General features: G+C 45.6%; 2 protein-coding genes across 2 annotated transcripts in view; one reads left to right on the top strand and one right to left on the bottom strand.

The window, feature by feature from the left end:
- The window catches only part of LOC122939172 (gastrula zinc finger protein XlCGF26.1-like), a 1,061,774-nt gene that overhangs the window by 772,118 nt on the left and 268,789 nt on the right, over nt 1–20,867 (top strand). The gene's annotated exons all lie outside the window — the stretch shown is intronic.
- The window catches only part of LOC122938183 (zinc finger protein 585A-like), a 60,008-nt gene that overhangs the window by 14,072 nt on the left and 25,069 nt on the right, over nt 1–20,867 (bottom strand). Inside the window, exons 6-8 of the mRNA XM_044293544.1 lie at nt 15,708–15,841; nt 15,514–15,563; nt 11,651–13,162 (exon numbers count right to left, since the gene is read on the bottom strand). Coding sequence (XP_044149479.1) covers nt 11,651–13,162; nt 15,514–15,563; nt 15,708–15,841 — 1,696 coding nt within the window. The remainder of the gene's footprint in view (nt 1–11,650; nt 13,163–15,513; nt 15,564–15,707; nt 15,842–20,867) is intronic.

The following is a 20,867-nucleotide window of genomic DNA, read 5'->3' as shown; positions in this document are numbered from 1 at the left end:
GTATCTAATCCTATCCTGTGTGATACTGTCTGCTGAGCTGTGTATCTAATCCTATCCTGTGTGATACTGTCTGCTGAGCGGTGTATCTAATCCTATCCTGTGTGATACTGTCTGCTGAGCTGTGTATCTAATCCTCTCCTGTGTGATACTGTCTGCTGAGCTGTGTATCTAATCCTATCCTGTGTGATACTGTCTGCTGAGCTGTGTATCTAATCCTATCCTGTGTGATACTGTCTGCTGAGCGGTGTATCTAATCCTATCCTGTGTGATACTGTCTGCTGAGCTGTGTATCTAATCCTATCCTGTGTGATACTGTCTGCTGAGCTGTGTATCTAATCCTATCCTGTGTGATACTGTCTGCTGAGCTGTGTATCTAATCCTATCCTGTGTGATACTGTCTGCTGAGCGGTGTATCTAATCCTATCCTGTGTGATACTGTCTGCTGAGCTGTGTATCTAATCCTCTCCTGTGTGATACTGTCTGCTGAGCTGTGTATCTAATCCTATCCTGTGTGATACTGTCTCGCTGAGCTGTGTACTCTAATCCTATTCTGTGTGATACTGTCTGCTGAGCTGTGTATCTAATCCTATCCTGTGTGATACTGTCCCTGGCTGTGTATCTAATCCTATCCTGGTGATACCGTCTGCTGAGCTGTGTATCTAATCCTATCCTGTGTGATACTGTCTGCTGAGCTGTGTATCTAATCCTATCCTGTGTGATACTGTCTGCTGAGGCTGTGTATCTAATCCTATCCTGTGTGATACTGTCTGCTGAGCTGTGTATCTAATCCTATCCTGTGTGATACTGTCTGCTGAGCTGTGTATCTAATCCTATCCTGTGTGATACTGTCTGCAGAGCTGTGTATCTAATCCTATCCTGTGTGATACTGTCCGCTGAGCTGTGTATCTAATCCTCTTCTGTGTGATACTGTCTGCTGAGCTGTGTACCTAATCCTATTCTGTGTGATACTGTCTGCTGAGCTGTGTATCTAATCCTATCCTGTGTGATACTGTCTGCTGAGCTGTGTATCTAATCCTATCCTGTGTGATACTGTCTGCTGAGCGGTGTATCTAATCCTCTCCTGTGTGATACTGTCTGCTGAGCTGTGTATCTAATCCTCTCCTGTGTGATACTGTCTGCTGAGCTGTGTATCTAATCCTCTCCTGTGTGATACTGTCTGCTGAGCTGTGTATCTAATCCTATCCTGTGTGATACTGTCCGCTGAGCTGTGTATCTAATCCTCTTCTGTGTGATACTGTCTGCTGAGCTGTGTATCTAATCCTCTTCTGTGTGATACTGTCTGCTGAGCTGTGTACCTAATCCTATTCTGTGTGATACTGTCTGCTGAGCTGTGTATCTAATCCTATCCTGTGTGATACTGTCTGCTGAGCTGTGTATCTAATCCTATCCTGTTATACCGTCTGCTGAGCTGTGTATCTAATCCTATCCTGTGTGATACTGTCTGCTGAGCTGTGTATCTAATCCTATCCTGTGTGATACTGTCTGCTGAGCTGTGTATCTAATCCTATCCTGTGTGATACTCCCTGCTGAGCTGTGTATCTAATCCTCTCCTGTGTAATACTGTCTGCTGAGCTGTGTATCTAATCCTGTCCTGTGTGATACTGTCTGCTGAGCTGTGTATCTAATCCTATCCTGTGTGATACTGTCTGCTGAGCTGTGTATCTAATCCTATCCTGTGTGATACTCCCTGCTGAGCTGTGTATCTAATCCTCTCCTGTGTGATACTGTCTGCTGAGCTGTGTATCTAATCCTCTGTTGTGTGATACTGTCTTGCTGAGCTGTGTATCTAATCCTCTGTTGTGTGATACAGGAGGAGCTGATCACATGGTGCAGTGTCCCCCCCCCCCCCCCCCGTCCCGTCATTGGTATAGTCCTCACCCGCCGGTCGCTTCTTTCACACTAGTGTTAGGTTTGCCCGTTTCTGGGGGGGGGACAGCCTGCCGGATCCGGACTAACGCTCGCACACGTGTGCTTCCGGAAGTCTGGCCCAGCCCCATTCATTATAACGGGGACGGGCGGGAGATGCGGCCGCAGCACGGGAAACATGGCGAGAGGCGGCCGGACAGAAACCGCCTGCTGGTCAGTGGAGGAGACCCCTTTACGTGCAGCGATCTCCTCCACAGTACGGGCAGCAGTGATCGGCAATGTTGCTCTTCGTCTCCATACAGAACCATTTCTTGCTCTTTGTACAGCAGGATCTGCTGCCGCTAAAAAGGATTTAGGCGTCATGAGAAACAATCCGCGCGTTGTGCTCCGTTATCCGGTAATCGATGGCACATTTACAATGGCAGGTTATTGCTGACGAGGGCTCATTAGCCATAATTTGCCCGAACCAAGGGGCCTAAGGCTGATGTTGTCCATCTGTCGGTCGCCCCATTGCCAATAAAGCCCAAACCAGACAGCACCAGTAACAGGTAAAACAGGAGCCATCAGCCCCGAACCAGTAACGGGGGACACAGTGCAGGGAAATCGAGCAATGAGGGGGTGCAGGTCACCGTGGAGCCCCCACTATTCTCTGAGAAGGAAAAGCTGGTCCCAGGGGAACCGCAGCAGTGTAGCATGGTCCATGACCTTAGGGAGGTGAACAAGATGGTCTGTGATGTACAGAACCCCCCACCTTACTTCACCAAGTGCCACCGACTTCTTCTTGTTCTCCAGTGGTTGACGTGGCCAGAGGTTTTTTCTTGCTGCCCCTGGAGGAGACCGGTCACTAATTGCTGGACCAGCCGACCTCAGGCTGCAGCAATGTCACCATTCGCTTTCTCAGAAGAAATGTCCCAGGTTCTGGGGGTGTGAAGACCACATTACCCTACAACACAACTTCTGCAGTATCTCCCAGAGACCCCAGACAGAAGGGACGCCACATGCAGAGTGCCAGTACCCACCACAGTATATCACTAAGGGCCGTGTGGGCTCCTGCTGGGAATGGACCCCCAGTGCCTCTAGCTGCAGGTTCTGTACAAGGCTCTGACCTCATGGGGACAACAAGGTCTACTGACACGGACAGAACAGGACAGAATTTCAGCTCCAGCCTCAGCTTTACCTGACTACAATACGTGGACAAGAGGTAATAACCGAGCTCCATGGAGAAACCTCCGACCGTTAGGTTACTACTCCTAACAGCCAGACACAATAATTAGGGCTTCTCCTTCACATGTAAGAGAGATGTAACCGCAGCAGCCACATCGAAATACAAGGCGACTGACATAGTCCTGGACCAGCCGCTGACCATCCAAATTTCATAAGTAGTCGAGGAAATGAGAACCAAACACATCTCCGCTGCCAGGTGGACACAGTACGAGGTGGCACTGCCAACGCCGTCAGGAAGAACCATCAGACAAGGTCTGGGTTAGATGACCAGATAATCAGCATTATTGTATTGAATTGCTGGAAATTGAAAAGCAGGAGCTGGAGAAACTCCAATCCCTAACTTAGAATTTTTGGTAAATGGATCCCGGTACCACCATGAAGGAAGTCTATTGTGGTGTTTTACATGGTGAAGTGATTGAGGGTGTATATGTGTCTCCCAGGTTCCTAACATATGCTGAGGAAAGCTATGTAGGAAAGGGTTAAAAACCTAAGCCTGGGCTCTGATGAGCTGCACCTGGCGAGTTGCTGGATAACCTGGATGGCAGCACACGTGCTCACAACTTCCTGAGCAAGGACACGCAAATATAACAGGTTGCTGTTCAGACTGTGTGCCCATTTTTGGTGGACTGAGGTTAGCTCAGCCACGGCCTAGAGAGGGACCTACTGTTTAGTTAGAGCCTGGACAAGGCTAGGTGTTGTGTTTATGATTTGTGTTTTATGCAACTTGATGAAATAAAACTGGCAGGACACCAGTTAACCTCTTAAGGACACCTGACGTACCGGTACGTTATGTGTTGTTTCAATCACCACCGCCCGTCAGGCGGTGATCGGAACAAGGTGCCTGCTCAAATCATTGAGCAGGCACCTAGGCTAAATGCACATCTGTGATGCGATGTCAGCCGTTTAACCCTTTCCATACCGCGGTCCGTACGGTTAACAGTCAGGTAGCTCCCTCCGTCTCCCATCGGGGGGCTACTGTGCCTTTGCAGCCCCCAGACAGGATGGTCTCAGAGAGGGAGGGAGGCCCCCCTCCTTCCCCTTCTGCTCGGTTGTGGCAGAAGGGGAAGGTTCCCATGGCAACAGGACGCCTTCTCAGACATCCTGCTGTCCATGGTGCTGAACAGATCTGTGCTAAAGGCATAGATCTGTTCAGACAAAGTGTAAGTAAAATACAGTACAATACACTATATAGTGAACTGTACTGTATTATACAGACATCAGACCCACTGGATCTTCAAGAACCAAGTGGGTCTGGGTAAAACAAAAGTCCAAAAAAAAGGAAAAATCAAAAAACACATTTATCACTGATTAAAAATGAAAAAAAATTCCCTACACATGTTTGATATCACCACGTCCGTAACGACCTGATCTATAAAACGGTCATGTTACTTTACCCGAACGGTGAACGCCATAAAAATAAAAAACTATGATGAAATTGAAATTTTGCCCGCCTTACTTACATAAATAAAAAAATTGTATACATATTAGGTATCGCCGCATCCGTGACAACCTGCTCTATAAAAATATCACATGATCTAACCTGTCAGATGAATGTTGAAAATAACAAAAAATGAAAAAACGGTGCCAAAACAGCTATTTCTTGTTACCTGGCCTCACAAAAAGTGTAATATAGAGCAACCAAAAATCATATGTACCCTAAATTAGTACCAACAATACTGCCACCCTATCTCGTAGTTTCTAAAATGGGGTCAATTTTGGGGATTTTCTACTCTAGGGGTGCATCAGGGGGGCTTCAAATGGGACATTGTGTAAAAAGAAAAAAGGTCTGCTTTCCAAAACCGTATGGCTTCCTTTCCTTCTGCGCCCTGCCGTGTGCCCGTACAGTGGTTTACAACCACATATGAGGTGTTTCTGTAAACTACAGAATCAGGGCCATAAATATTGAATTTGGTTTGGCTGTTAACCCTTGCTTTGTAACTTGAAAAAAAAAAATATTAAAATGGAAAATCTGCCAAAAAAGTTACTGTCACGGCCATGGCTATGACCGTGACTCCTCAACCGCATGCGATTGTCAGCGGTTTTGTTTTGTTGTCTATCACAGGTGAGGGAAGTGGTATTTGTCTCACCTGTGGTAGCCGCTGACAACGCTATGTATGTGGCAGCTTTCCTGCTGTGCATGCGGTTGCACCTAGCAACCTCTATGTTAGGTGTGTGTGTATTGTGTTCACTGTGTTGTATGTCTGTGTGCACTCTGTGTAGTGTGTTGTGTGCACCGACACTTTTTCCTGCACTGTGGTTGCCCGTGGCAACGTCTGCCTGTCTGTACATGTGGTGGCAGTGTCCCGGCTATCTCCCAGGACACTGTTGCCACCCATGCCACAGTGTGTTGCTACTGTTGGACACTTTTCCCTTTTATGTGTGTTTCCCTTCTGTGGTGCTGGAAGGGTTAACTCCCTTCCCAGTGTGTGTGTGTCACTGGGTGTGTCCGACTGTGGGGTGTGGCTTCTTGGCCTATAAAGCCTCACTGTTAGTTCAGGTCTGAGGGTTGCTTCAGTCATGCTTGGCTATACTACCTGCCAGTGAGAGCCACCCCTGTGGTTATAAAGATATTGTCGTTATGTTTATGTCTTCTTGTATGTGATGTTCTGTTGGGACCTTCCTTGTGTCTTTGTGCAGTTTACGGTTCTGGATTCCTGTTTGCACAGGGATCCAGTCAGCAAGGCTGTGGCAGGTTGGTGGAACTTCTAGTTCGCCTGCCATACCCGTAAAGCTGTTTGTGTTCCCCTTTTCCCAACAGCTTGGCCATTGAGACTCCTGCTCCTCCGTACCTTGGAGGAGTAGGTAGTCTTACCCAGCTCCTAGCTCAGGGATCTGCGGAGGGTAAGTCAGGGCTCCGAGGTTCCTGCGCATGGGTCCTCCTACCTTAAAGGTCGGCCCATGCAGGTAGGAGTTAAGGTCAGGTTAGGGATGCTTGAGGAGGTGACCTGCTCCCTAATCCTGTTGTCCTGGCCGAGCAGCCTAACACCATCTGGCATCGCACGGCTGAGGGTTTCCCCCATCCTCAGCCGTGACAGTTACATTTTGAAATGGTATCTCTATTTTTCATTAAATCTTGTGGAACACCTAAAGGGTTAACAAAGTTTGTAAAATCAGTTTTGAATACCTTGAGGGGTGTAGTTTCTTAGATGGGGTCACTTTTATGGAGTTTCTACTCTAGGGGTGCATCAGGGGGGCTTCAAATGGGACATGGTGTAAATAAACCAGTCCAGCAAAATCTGCCTTCCAAAAACCACACGGCGCACCTTTCCCTCTACACCCTACTGTGTGCTCGAACAGTAGTTTACGGCCACATATGGGGCGTTTCTGCAAACTACAGAATCGGGGCAATAAATATAGCATTTTGTTTGGCTGTTAACCCTTGCTTTGTTACTGGAAAAAATGGATTAAAATGGAAAATGTTATCACCATTTGCCAATAACTCTTGCGGAACACCTAAAGGGTTAACGACGTTTGTAAAATCAGTTTTAAATACCTTGAGGGGTGTAGTTTCTAGAATGGGGTCATTTTTGGGTGGCCCTAATGTAGGCCTACTGAGGAACCAATTCCAACTGATATCTCTTTACTGGACAAGGCAGTAGATGTCTGGTTGTGTAGAGTGGAAGCAGCAACAGTTTAGAACATGATGGACAAGAGAGGACATGTGGGGGGAGTAGAAGTGGCAGCAGCACAGTATGGAACCTGACGGACAAGACTGGAGATCCGCAGCTGTGTAGGGGTAGTAGTAGCAGCAGTACAGTATGGAACATGGACTGCTGTGACTGAGATGATGAGCGCTGTGACCTGTTACTACAGGCCGGACGGCTGGTGCTGACAGTGCTGCTGCTACCTCCACTACAGCCACCCACATTCTCACTGGTGACTGACATGGTACGGGTGCTTCCTCTTACATTACCCCATCCACTGAACTCTGTCTTTCTTTTTAAGAACGGGGGCACCATTGCACCTTTACTGGTTATTCCAACCACAAGGCCCACAGCTGACTGCCAGACGTTAGAGGAGATCTCCTGCCTGTACAAGTCATTCCTTCCTCATCCATTGCCCAGAGCTCTATTTCGGGACTCTTTCGCATGCCAGAAAACTTAACCATCTGCCAATCTACAGCCTACCGCGCATCCAAAACCTCAGTCTCAACTACTTTCTGGACCCAGGAGCCGGAAGTGGCCGTACAGCGCTGAGATGCCTATAGGTCCAGTGCTCTCCTAATTCAGCTAACCCTTTCCTCTGGTGCCAGGTGAATGAGTAGGACTTAGCTGGTGGATTGGGGACTGTAGAGGAAATGGCACCTTTCCTCCACTCTGGGAACGCCGCCTCTTCGCTTCTCTCTGCAGTCTGCACCGCTCTTCTGGGTGGCTACTAGCTGTTTTACCTGGGAGCTGAATGAAGCCGTGGTTGCTGCACTGTTCGGAGGGCGGTCGGGTGTAGGAGCCTTGGTGGCGGCCATTGTAGCTGTGTCAGCAGAAAACATCCACTACCTGCTGCTGTGTGATCTGCTCTACCACTGCAAGTCCTGCCGCTGAGTCATCTTTCCGACCTGCTGCTTGGGGCCCACATGACTGCCCAAGCCGGGCACACACTGCTTCTGAGCACCAGGAGTTGCATAAGGTACATTTTCCGGAAAAAGGGGAGAGGTGAAGGGGCAGTGGACTATTTTTGATGAGCACAGATATTTATCTCAAGTGGAGAAGCCAGAGCCCCCCTTTGCCTTCTTTGAAACGATCCACAGTTTAACGAGTCCCGACACCATTTTGGTTTCTTTCTTCTCTTCATACTGAGCAGAAGAACGTCTGCACCTTTTACAGCTGACTGATTGCAAGAACCGAAGACCAAGTTGGTTGTTCTGTCAAAAAGCTGTCTACTCTGCTTGGTTTAATACGGTTGATCATGCTGACAGAGCCTCATTAACAATAACACTCAGTGGCGTACTAACGGGGGGGGGGGGGGGGGGGGGAGTTCGCCCCAGGTGGCGACTCTCTAGGGGGTGCCAGAAGCAATGAGCACTTCCATAAATACAGACAGAAGCGCTCATTGCTGGAGCACAGAGAGCTGGGTCCTGTCACCGCTCAGCTCCCCGCGCTCCTCCCCTCCCTCAGGCCGGTGGCGCACAGAATGGTGAAGCAGGAAGACTTCTCCCCGCTCCACCATTCAGCCTGCAGACACAGATCACGCTGCCTGCCTGTGTGGGTGGGGCCTGCAGCCTAGAAATCTGCATAATCTCCACCCACAGTGCTGCAGAGCGATCTGTGCCTGAAGGGAAGAGAAGTATGTGAGCATCAGGAACGGGACAAGGTGAGTATTTTTTTATTACAGAGGGCATTACTACTATGGAAGGGGACACAGAGAGCATTACTACTATGGAAGGGGGCACAGAGGGCATTACTACTATGGAGGGGGGCACAGAACACTATTACTAAGGAAGGAGGGGCAGAGGATTTTATTACTATAGAGGGGGCACAGAGGGCATTACTAATGTGAAGGGATACAGAGTCAAAAGGGCATTATTACTGTGAAGGGGCACAGTCGGCATAATTACTGTGAAGGGGCACAGTCGGCATAATTACTGTGAAGGGGCACAGTCGGCATAATTACTGTGAAGGGGCACAGTCGGCATAATTACTGTGAAGGGGCACAGTCGGCATAATTACTGTGAAGGGGCACAGTCGGCATAATTACTGTGAAGGGGCACAGTCGGCATAATTACTGTGAAGGGGGCACAATGGGGATTATTACTGTGAATGATGCACAGAGGGCATAACTACTGTGAGGGGACACATCTGTACAAACCTATTGTGAAGGTTGTACAATGCAATACTGTAAGGGGGTACAATTATTTCAAAGTAGGTCTCTGCCGCGGCCAGTGTCGGCTGTGGCAATGCCAAACCAGATGAGCCCAGCCGGACATTGCAGGCTTGGAAGAGAAGGAGCGGAGGAGAGCCAGCGCCAGGAAGCAGGTAAGTAATCTTCCCGTTACAGATCCAGTAAAGTGGGGGAGTTTGCCAAACCCCCTCATTCTTGCACAACCCCTTTAAGATCTACAATTATTACAGCAGTAACTACACTTCTGAATATACTGATATTTTCTTTTAATTCCTGCTTCAATATACATGCAATATTTTTATAACAAAGCAGAGTCTTCTCGCTATAAATGATACCAAGAAAAAATATGGAAATTTATGGCATATTTTACAGGAAGGAGCCAACAAACGAACCAAACCAATTACCCCAAAAAGGTGAGAAAACGCACATATAAAATATATGTAATTTATTGAGACATAATCAAATGACAAAATTAGAATAACGTAAGGCACAAGGGTAGAGGAGGGTGGGGGGCCCCATGTGACAGGGTCAAAAACAACCTCCCTCACAAAAACCCAACTGACAGGGAGAGAAGGGTCACAGCCCTGGGTGTAAAACCGCATAGATTTGGGGGAACTGTAGGTTCACCCAAAGTGACACATAATGGTAAGTGTGCTGCATGCATATACAAGGTAAATATGGTCACACATAGCCGACTTACCCACCCTGGATAACTGGGATGGCCGCATAAAGATGCAGGTAGCCAAGTGACATAAGTAAGGCAGGGCAAGAGTGCGAAGTGCAAGCAGTGACCTTAAAGTAACAAACTAACCAAAGCAGGACAACAAATCAAGATTTACAGAATACAAGATAAAAACAACGAACACATAAGGTAAAAAGCACGATTTATAGAAAAGACTTGAAGCCAACAGTCTCATTGAGACCATTAGGGATCTCACTCTTAAGCAGAGCAATCCATTTAGTCTCCAGTTGCAGGAGGCGCTTCTTGATAATCCCCTCCAAGGCAGCCTAGAGACCCTTTCAATACCCATGCATTGTAACCCTCGCAACCCGCACAAGTCGCCCCCATCGCTGTTCCCCGGAGCTGTAGGAAGAGGCGGTCCTTGAATGTAAAATAATTGTGTTTCAAGATGAAGTCCAGAAGCTCAATCACAAACACAATAATGTCCGGCTCTAAACTTGCCATACGCATGAAGTATTGGCAGGCCCTGATCCCGTGGTCGTGGCATATCGACGTGTACAGGGCCTCTACATCACATGTGACCAGCCACATGTCCCCCTCCAGCGACACCCCATTGAGTTTCCTCAATAAACCAGAGGTGTCCCTGACATAAGACGGCAGGGTCTCCACGCACCCCCTCAGATAAAAATCCACAAATCTGCTGACGCGTTCACAAAGACTTCCCACCCTGGACACAATAGGGCGCCCGGGGGGGGGGTTGTAATTGTTTGTGGATTTTGGGCAGCAAATACAGGGTGGGAGGCACTGGATGATCCACCACCAGGCCCTCCTTAAGTCGTGCTGGCAGAATGTTATTTTCTACCCCGGAGTCTAGAATATGAACTAATTCAGCCTTAAACCTGGTGGTGGGATTGCTATCTAGACGTCTATAGAAGTCCTTATCTCCCAGCTATCTAAATGCTTCTTTTTCATACATCTGTGCAGGCCAGATCACAACATTTACCCCTTTATCCGCAGGTTTGATCACAATATCCTTCAAATCACAGAGTTCTTTAAAGGGAGTCTGTCACCACATTTGAGCATATTAGACTGATCAAATAGCGTTATATGTGTGATACAGCAAAGGTACCGTTTTTAAGTTCTCGGTGGCATATAACGCTATTTGATCAGTCTAATATGCTCAAATGTGGTGACAGACTCCATTTAATAGCCCGATGTTGGTCCTAAGTCAAATTCTTATGGCCATAATAGCCCGCCAGCTGTTCAAAATCATGTTTCACCAGCTTGACAAAAATATCAACATTTGGGCACAGATGTTTTTGGGGAAAATGTGATCGGCGGCACAGATGTAGAGGTGTCTTGCTGGCAGATGATGGTGCCTCCTGTAAATCTTCATTTGCTGTCCTGCTTTGGTTAGTTTGTTACTTTAAGGTCACTGCTTGCACTTAGCACTCTTGCCCTGCCTTACTTATGTCACTTGGCTACCTGCATCTTTATGCGGCCATCCCAGTTATCCAGGGTGGGCAAGTCAGCTATGTGTGACCATATTTACCTTGTATATGCATGCAGCACACTTACCATTATATGTTACTTTGGGTGAACCTACAGTTCCCCCATATCTATGCGGTTTTACACCTAGGGCTGTGACCCTTCTCTCCCTGTCAGTTGGGTTTTTGTGAGGGAGGTTGTTTTTGACCCTGTCACATGGGGGCCCCCCCACCCTCCTCTACCCTTGTGCCTTATGTTATTCTAATTTTGTCATTTGATTATGTCTCAATAAATTACATATATTTTATATGTGCGTTTTCTCATCTTTTCGGGGTAATTGGTTTGGTTCGTTTGTTGGCTCGGTATAGTATACTAGACCCCAGTTTTATCTATACATACAATGTGAGTTAGTTTTTCTTATAGGTTGGTCTAAATATTTTACAGGAAGGATTTAGAATTGGTTGTTCACTGTGTGAATTCTATGATGTTTAACAAGAGATGATTTTTGAGTAAAACATTTGCCACATTCTGAACACGAAAACGTGTTCTCTCCTGTGTGAATTCTCTGGTGTCTCTCAAGACTTGATTTCTGAGTAAAAGATTTTCTACAATCTGAACATGAATACGGCTTGTCCCCTGTGTGAATTTTCTGATGGCTCTTAAGAGATGATTTCTGAGTAAAACTTTTTCCACATTCTGAACAGGAAAATGGCTTCTCTCCTGTGTGAATTCTATGATGGCTTGCAAGAAATGATTTATGAGTAAAACATTTGCCACATTCTGAACATGAATACAGCTTCTCCAATGTGTGAATTTGCCGATGTCTCTTAAGACTTGATTTCTCAGTAAAAGATTTTCTACATTCTGAACATGAATACGGCTTGTCCCCTGTGTGAATGCTCTGGTGGCTCTGAAGTTGAAATTTCCGAGTAAAAGATTTACCACATTCTGAACAAGAAAATGGCTTCTCTCCTGTGTGAATTCTCTGATGGCTCTCAAGATTAGATTTCTCAGTAAAAGATTTCCTACATTCTGAACATGAATGTGGCTTGTCCCCTGTGTGAATTCTCTGGTGGCTCAGAAGATGTGCTTTCCGAGTAAAAGATTTTCCACATTCTGAACATGAATACGGCTTCTCTGCTTTGTGACTTCTTTGATGTAGAAGAAGATATGACTTTCTAGTAAAGGATTTCGCACATTCTGAACACACAAACGGCTTCTCTCCTGTGTGAATTCTCTGATGGCTCTCAAGACTTGATTTATCAGTAAAAGATTTCCAACATTCTGAACATGAAAACGGCTTCTCTCCTGTGTGAATTCTGTAATGGTTATCAAAATATGATTTTCTAGTAAAACATTTTCCACATTCTGAACATGAAAACGGCTTTTCTCCTGTGTGAATTCGCTGATGGGTTTCAAGTTGTGTTTTATTCGTAAAACATTTTCCACATTCTGAACATAAAAACGGCTTCTCTCCTGTGTGAATTCTGTGATGGTTATCAAGATGTGATTTTCTAGTAAAACATTTTCCACATTCTGAACATAAAAATGGTTTCTCTCCTGTGTGCATTCTCTGATGGGTTTTAAGATGTGCTTTATTCGTAAAACACTTTCCACATTCTGAACATAAAAATGGCTTCTCTCCTGTGTGCTTTCTCTGATGGTTTTCAATTTGTGTTTTACTAGTAAAACATTTCCCACAGTCTGAACATGAATACAGCTTCTCCCCTGTGTGATGAATTTGATGTTGAAGAAGGCCTGATTTCCAAGTAAAATATTTGCCACATTCTGAGCATGAATACGGCTTTCTCCGAGCTCTTTGGGTTCCAGAACATCTTCTGCGAGTTTCATTCTGAGTAAGAGTATGTGATGAATTAAAAGATTGTACTTGTTTTAAAGGATGAGATGATAGATTTTTGCTGTGAAGGTCTGAGGGTACATCTGGGATAATGGCACGCTCTTCATATGTATCTGATATGGTACATGGATCATCTGCATTATAATATGTAGATATGAGATGCTTCTCCAAGCACCCAGTACAGTCATCTACCAAGAACAAAACATTTTTAAAATTATTTTTGAAAATTATTGAAGGCAGCTATCAAAATTCATAACTGACAAGAGAGGCTAGAGGGGGCTGTCCAAATGTGTCATGTCACCCCATACCTAAAAGCAGAATGACCCTAAGTACATAGAAGGGTCAGGCAAGAAGAACAAAGCTGTTACAACAGGCAAGAGTCAGGCAATCATATGCACAGGTTTCTCACATCCTGGAAAATCAATCATCTAACACAGGGATGCTCAATCTGCGGCCTTCCAGCTGTTGCAAGGCTACAACTCCCAGCATGCCCTAATAGTTGTAGGATGTCTAGGCATGCTAAGAGTTGTAGTTTTGCAACAGTTGGAGTGCCGCAAGTTGGGCATCCGTGATCAAACAGAATACTGCGAAAAAAGATTCTTTGCCCGGCGTCAGGAGGAGGAGACGCTGCCCCCGTCCATGAACAGCATACAACAATTGATGGCAATGTTACAGCAGAAGGAATGAGAAGGGGCCAAGTCCATAACCAATACTGATGCTGTGATGTGGGACCAGTTTGGGTTATATCTCAGAAATCAACCATGGCAAAAGAAACCGGTGTGAGAAACTCATAGTTACATTGCCTTAACGCTGGGTTCAGACCTGAGCGTTCGCGATCGTACGCTCTGTAAAACGCTCAGGTGAGAACCATTCCCATAGGGAATCATTGGTTCTTGCCTGTTGAGCGTTTTACAGCGTGTAGGAACGCGCTGTAAAACGCTTAGGTCTGAGCCCAGCCTTAGAGAGGACACAGGTTCATCAACTTTAATCTATTTTGATCAACTCAAGTGAGAACCTGAACGGACTATACACCAGTTGTTGAAGGCAGAAATAACCTTAGGAAAGAAGAAGCAAGCCAACTGAAAAATTGAATAACTGACTCTAGCATTATAACAATAAGTCATTGTATGCAACAGAGGTGTCAGGAGGGCCAGGAAACCTACCCCCTATTAGAGGTATGGCAGCCCAATTCTCACAATTTTTTAGATTAAGCCAGAAGGTACCCGGGGCCTGTATGGACAACACTTGTTGACACCTTTCACATTCGTAATTTGGACACCAGAATCCAGTGCAGTCCAGAGTGTATGTGACATGAGGCCTGTGAAATGCTGCACAGAGGGACACCAGGACACGTCCAGGAGATTCATGGAAGAGACCTGTCACCCTGATATTACTGAGCAAGGCCTGGAGAGTCACAGCGCAGACCTGAGGGAGTCGTTACCACCTTAGTGTAATGGGCTAGGATCAGCAGGAACATTCCTACTGCTTCCTCTTCTCTTGTCTACTAGTATGTTTGGGGCAGTTTCTATGAATTATACAGTAGCTGATCTCTTGCTCAGCCGACCTCTCTTCTGTAGCTCACCTTGTTTGGAGAGGAGCTCCTGACTGGTTAGCCTCGCTGTAAATATTCCTAGTTTCTGCAGGGGGCTGCTGGTTATAGTGTAAGCTCTGTGCTTTCGAATCCAGTAATCCTTTTATTTTCTAGTATCTCTCCTAGTTTTCTTCATCCGTGTAGTTTTGTAGGTTTGTCCAGTCTTTACCTCTGATTCTTGTAGTCTGTGTGTGGTTGGGGGGAGGGGATGTTCCATGTTTCAGTCTGTCCTGCCTTGATTCTAGTTTAGCTCTGCTCAGTTTGGGTTGGGTCTTAGTGTCCTCCTGTTCTCTGTTTTGTTTTAGGGGCAATTCACACATCCGCAATACACCCGGCCTGCACTCCCATAGAACATGTCCTTTTCTTGTCCGCAGCTGCGGACCGGAAGTTCAGAGCCCCGCTCCGGAAATGCAGCTGCGGAGAGCACATAGTGTGCTCTCGGCATTCATTCTGTCCACATAAAGAATGAATGGGTCTGCAGATACATTCATACGGACGTGTGAATGGACCCTTAGAGATTAGGATTTTTCATAGGAATGTCTTAAGGGACAGTTAGGGTCAGTGATGTCTGGTATTTGGGTCAGCATGTAAGGACAGATCTAGAGAAGGTTTCAGGGAAAGCTCCAGTCAGTGCCACATATTGTCTGTTCAGTCATCCTTTCACCATATAACCACCATCATCCGTCTGTTCCATTGTCTGATTACCATCCTCATCCTGGTCCAGTCATCTAATGATGAGTTCCTATCTCCTGACTTTCTTCTTACCTGCTAGTGCTGTGATATGTGCTTTGTATTACACAGTTTGGCACTACTGTAAGTCCTGGGGGTATCTGAGTACTGGAGGACACTGTTAGGACCTGGGGAAGGCGCCTGCTATAGGGGGAAGTCCAATTCAGGGTCATTATGGTTACAGACTCATCTCTGCTTCATTTAGTGGTCACTACTCACCTGGGCTCTTATCTGTAGGGATCTCCTCCTTGTATTCCTCATCGCCCCTCACAGCTGTCTCTGTAGGAATCTCCTCCTTGTATTCCTCATCACTCCACACATCTGTCTCTGTAGGGATCTCCTCCTTGTAGTCCTCATCGCCCCTCACATCTGTCTCTGTAGGAGTCTCCTTGTATTCCTCATCACCCCTCACATCTGTCTCTGTAGGGATCTCCTCCTTGTATTCCTCATCGCTCCTCACATCTGTCTCTGTAGGGATCTCCTCCTTGTATTCCTCATCGCCCCTCACATCTGTCTCTGTAGCATTATAATTGTTCAGATCTTCATCCTGATTCAAAATGTGTGAAACAAATATTGTGAATTACAGGACAGTCGGACAAGTTTAGTGGAATGTTTTAGATGCCTACAAAAGATCATTGGAAGAGTTATCCAACTTTAAACTTGTGTAATAGACCCCTTCAGAGAGGCGGACCCCCGGTGGAGTTCATACTTACTTGGTCCCTGCCTCTATGTTCTGGCTTCATTGCTCCACTGTTGACTCTGCAGGTGCTGTGTCTGTGGAAATCAACACACTATTGACCGGGGGGAGTATGGTGGAGATAGTTGGGGGGCAGGTGCTCCCCTGCCCTGTCAACTGGATGTTGATTCTCAGAGACCCGGGATCTGCAGAGGTGCCCATGTATCGATGGAGCTGGTAAGTATGAATCCAGCCACTCTGAAGGGGTCTGTTAAATAATTAGTATTTAGAGCAGGCTTCATTCCGCTGTAGAACAAAAAGAATGGCGCACCATAGGGTAATAACGTTTAAAATAGATATAAATTGGTATCTCCAAAATGGAGGCTCACCTGGTGGAGTTGTGCTAGTTTAGGCACAACTCTAATGTAGACGTGTATCAAGTTGGCAAAAAAGCCTCTCACAACGGATGGTATGCAGCCCGGGATGGATACTTCTGTTCAGGGATGCCTGGAATCCCTCAGAAAGCCAGTAGTTCAATAAAAGGAATATTCTTTCCTTTTATTGAACTACTGTTAAATAATTAGGCTGGATAACCTCTGTAAAGGGATTATCCCACAAATTAAGAAGTAGGAATTCTACCAGCGACTGGTTTCTCTGGAGGCCTACATGACAGCACCACATGGAGATTGCCCTTCTAGTCTTCTGCAGGGACAGGAACACAGAGAGGTTACAAGGCTCCTCTCACCATCTCCCTCCAGTGTTTTCTGAAATACTACACCAGGATGGATGCAACTAAAAATGTATTTACTCATTACCAATGACACCAGATGGAGCGATACAAGATAAGCATGTGGTTGGGGGAGAAGGGAGTCTGGGTCAAATCTCTCTAGGGCTAACTCCTTATTGTATTAGATGTCCAGTCTCTAATAAAGCTTGCCCGAGGCGCTGCTCTGCAAATCTGATCAGTAGATGCCTCTGCTCTTTCTGCCCATGGAACGAAAAAGGCCCTGGTGTGATTGGCTTTAATTCCATCTGGACCAGGAACTCTTTGCGAATTACAGAATTATTGGATTGCAGTCTTCAGCCACCTCGCCAAGGTGGTCTCTGAGACCTTCTTCCCCTTGTTCCTTCCTGAGAACTGTATGAACAAATTTGGATCTGATCTCCAGGATCTCAAGGGCATCAAAATATTTCCTACTGATCTTTTGACATCTAAGATGTGGAATCACCATTGTGAGGGGATGCATTGAAAAGATGGAAAAAACATCTCTTGGTTAAGATGAAAAGCTGAGGCAATTTTAGGGAGAAAGGTCGGATAAACTTTTAGGATGATCTTATTGAAATGTTTGAGGTAAGACTCACTGATGCAAAGGGGCTATAATTTCCCTACCCTACGGGCCAAGGTAATGGCATCTGGGAAAACAGTTTTAAGGGACAAGAATCTCAAACCAAACTCCTCAAAAGTATCACAGAGACCAATGAAGTTAGGTCCCAAAGAGGAATGGATTGTTTTAGGGCTGGTCTGATCAAGTATGTAGCCTTAATGAACATTTTGATCCATCTATAGTCTGCAAAGGAAAGGTCCAGAAAACAACCCAGGGCTGAGATCTGTACCTTTAGGCTCCTGGGTCTAATGCCATTATCATATCCTGTCACACTTCGGTGTGTGTGTGGAGGGTGGACACACCACACAGAGCATACCGGTAGGAGGGACAGGGGTGAGGGAATAAAGCCTGGAAACTAGGGAAAGAGTAGGACAACTCCGAGAGCAACCCTAAGTCCTGACTATCCAACAGGCTGTTCACCCACCTGAACAGCCTGCCGCTAATGTAAAAGTAGCCTGAAAAGGGACCGAACATTCAGATTCGTACTAGGAGCAAAATCTCTTTCAAACCTCCCTGTAAACTGGTGAGGTAACTTCCTTGGGACTCTGCTGTAAGGTAGATATTACTCTGTTTGACAATTCCTGCATTTTCAGGATTTCCCTCTCAGGATTAAAGCTTTCAGAATTTCTGCATCTAGACCTTTCGATACAGAAGAGGGCCCTGGAGAAGAACAATATTTAATCTGAGATAAAGAGGTTCTGGGTCTTCCAGAAATAAATACTTCAGGATCAGGAACCAGCTGTGCTTTGGACAGAATTAAGTAATTTGAATGACACTAGTTGCTATTACGTATAAGGACACGTCCTACGTTCTTTAAGGACAATCCAGAATATTGCACCAAATTCGAACAGATCCTCAATAAGTGTTCAATAGACATCATGACGCTGACCCTGATGTATATCCATTCAGCTATGACGGAACTAAAAACAAAGATCCGGGCCATAGAATCCCAGCTACTTGATCTCCTATCTAAGGATGAATACAGCACTCTTCAAGAAAAGATCTCCACTATCCTCCTGGACAGACGGAAGGAAATAGAGTTCTCCAAGAAAATGAAATTCCTGAGAGATACAGAAGACTATAGGAACAACAGAATCTATCACTGGCCGGACTCTACCGGATTTCGTCCGAGAAAAAGTGGAAGGGCTTCCTCCATGGACTCCCAGAGATCAGCCTCTAGCTTGGATTCTCGCCATCCTGATGAACAACGCAGACCCGAGAACACCCGAAGAGCACCTAGATCTGGGACATCGCAACAGCAAACGTCATCCGTCACTACCATATCCCAGGTACCGTATAGTTCAGTTAATTCACATACCACACACATGCTACCGTCATCAGAGTTGCTGGTGATTAACATCTCCTCGACTCCCCTTAGTCCATCTGAACTGACTATTACAAAAAGGTGATAAAAGGTTGAATGGTTCTCCAATCGGATATCGTGGGTGTTAGGAGATTGTTCCCAAACCAGATATATGCAATATATAAAGACTCCTGTACTCCACTTGAGTTTCAATGCAAAGCTTTTATTTAGTGCGGTTCCAGTCAAGAACGTTTTCGGCTAAGAAGCCTTCTTCAGTGTAACTGGAGAAGTATACAAAGTGTCAAAGATAAATATATAGTATTCACAATAGATATAGGATCAATTATGCAGTACATGCAATGTCGCACTTGCAGATAAATTACAGAAAGTATATCGAACAAATTATAAACAAAGTGAGGACGTGTTGATATGGCACGTAGAGAGAGCATTAGCTGTCATCTGGGGATCCTGGAGGATCATCACCGGAGTGGTCATGGATTAACTGGTGGTCTAAGGTGGTCATCTGGAGTCAAGTTTTTTGCGTTTTTTCTGTGGTGAGGCGTTGTGGTATTGCACCGGTAGATAGTCAATTCACAGGTGGTAATGGGCGGGGTTAAGGAACACACTTGCAGAGTTGAACAGAGATTATGCTAACTGCATTCTATGAACCGTATATTAGGCATCAAAATTAAGTAAATGAATATTGATAGGTCTTATCTTATCTATGCAATAAAGAAAAAAAACAAAGAAAAAAGCAAAAAAAGAAAGGATAGCCTTCACGAACGCAGCACACGTCAGCCAAGACCCGCCCCCCCCCCCAGCCACGCAGTGCGGCCGGATCCCGCATAAGGGGAACGGAGACACAACTGGCAACATGGCAATCCGGCGCACAGGCCTTAGCCTCCCGGACCGTATGCCAGCTAGGGACACAGCTCCCATACAAACAGCAGCATCCCTGCTGACCGCAGAGGAAACTAACTCTGTCTCTCAAGCTTTTGTTGGACTCGTTGCGGCCATAATACGGGTAAGAAATGACTATGAGAATCAACAGTAACTTTAATACCCTACTACATGGAACCTATGGCGCATCACTAACCTGTCCATTTATGTTGTGTGACCCATACCTAATCTGTCTGAACATGTCTCAATTTGTAATAATATCCTTACCTCAACGGATTATGCATGCAGCTAGACTGTTTTAACCCTCATGTGAAGGCTATCCTTTCTTTTTTTGCTTTTTTCTTTGTTTTTTTTCTTTATTGCATAGATAAGATAAGACCTATCAATATTCATTTACTTAATTTTGATGCCTAATATACGGTTCATAGAATGCAGTTAGCATAATCTCTGTTCAACTCTGCAAGTGTGTTCCTTAACCCCGCCCATTACCACCTGTGAATTGACTATCTACCGGTGCAATACCACAACGCCTCACCACAGAAAAAACGCAACAACTTGACTCCAGATGACCACCTTAGACCACCAGTTAATCCATGACCACTCCGGTGATGATCCTCCAGGATCCCCAGATGACAGCTAATGCTCTCTCTACGTGCCATATCGACACGTCCTCACTTTGTTTATAATTTGTTCGATATACTTTCTGTAATTTATCTGCAAGTGCGACATTGCATGTACTGCATAATTGATCCTATACCTATTGTAAATACTATATATTTATCTTTGACACTTTGTATACTTCTCCAGTTACACTGAAGAAGGCTTCTTAGCCGAAAACGTTCTTGACTGGAACCGCACTAAATAAAAGCTTTGCATTGAAACTCAAGTGGAGTACAGGAGTCTTTATATATTGCATATTTATTACAAAAAGGACTATCCTTTTGTCCCTCATACTGTCTAAACAGTTTTGAGTTGGAACTTGACTTATTGCGCTTTTTCAGAAATATTCGCCTTCGGGCACATTTTGGAGATGATAAAAGAGAGAGGTACAACTCACTCCTGAAAAGGAAGGATCGCTTATATCAGCCAGGGATCTAGGCTTACGTACCAAAAGCACATATGCCCCCACGGAACCAGCCAGCCGCAGAAACTTTCAGCAAACTAGTGCAAAGAGACACTGATACTTTCATTAAAGGGGTCAGAGAGGGCCAATACAAATATAAAAACAATCTAACACAGAAAGAGTAGCCCTAGAAGCACTAAAACGGGAAAAAAAAGTTAATCTTGAAACCAGCAGATAAGGGGGAGC

The sequence above is a fragment of the Bufo gargarizans genome, chromosome 5, assembly GCF_014858855.1.
Source record: "Bufo gargarizans isolate SCDJY-AF-19 chromosome 5, ASM1485885v1, whole genome shotgun sequence".
Taxonomy (NCBI): domain Eukaryota; kingdom Metazoa; phylum Chordata; class Amphibia; order Anura; family Bufonidae; genus Bufo; species Bufo gargarizans.
Note: the sequence above shows the minus strand (reverse complement) of the source record. Positions and strands in the feature narration are given on the sequence as shown.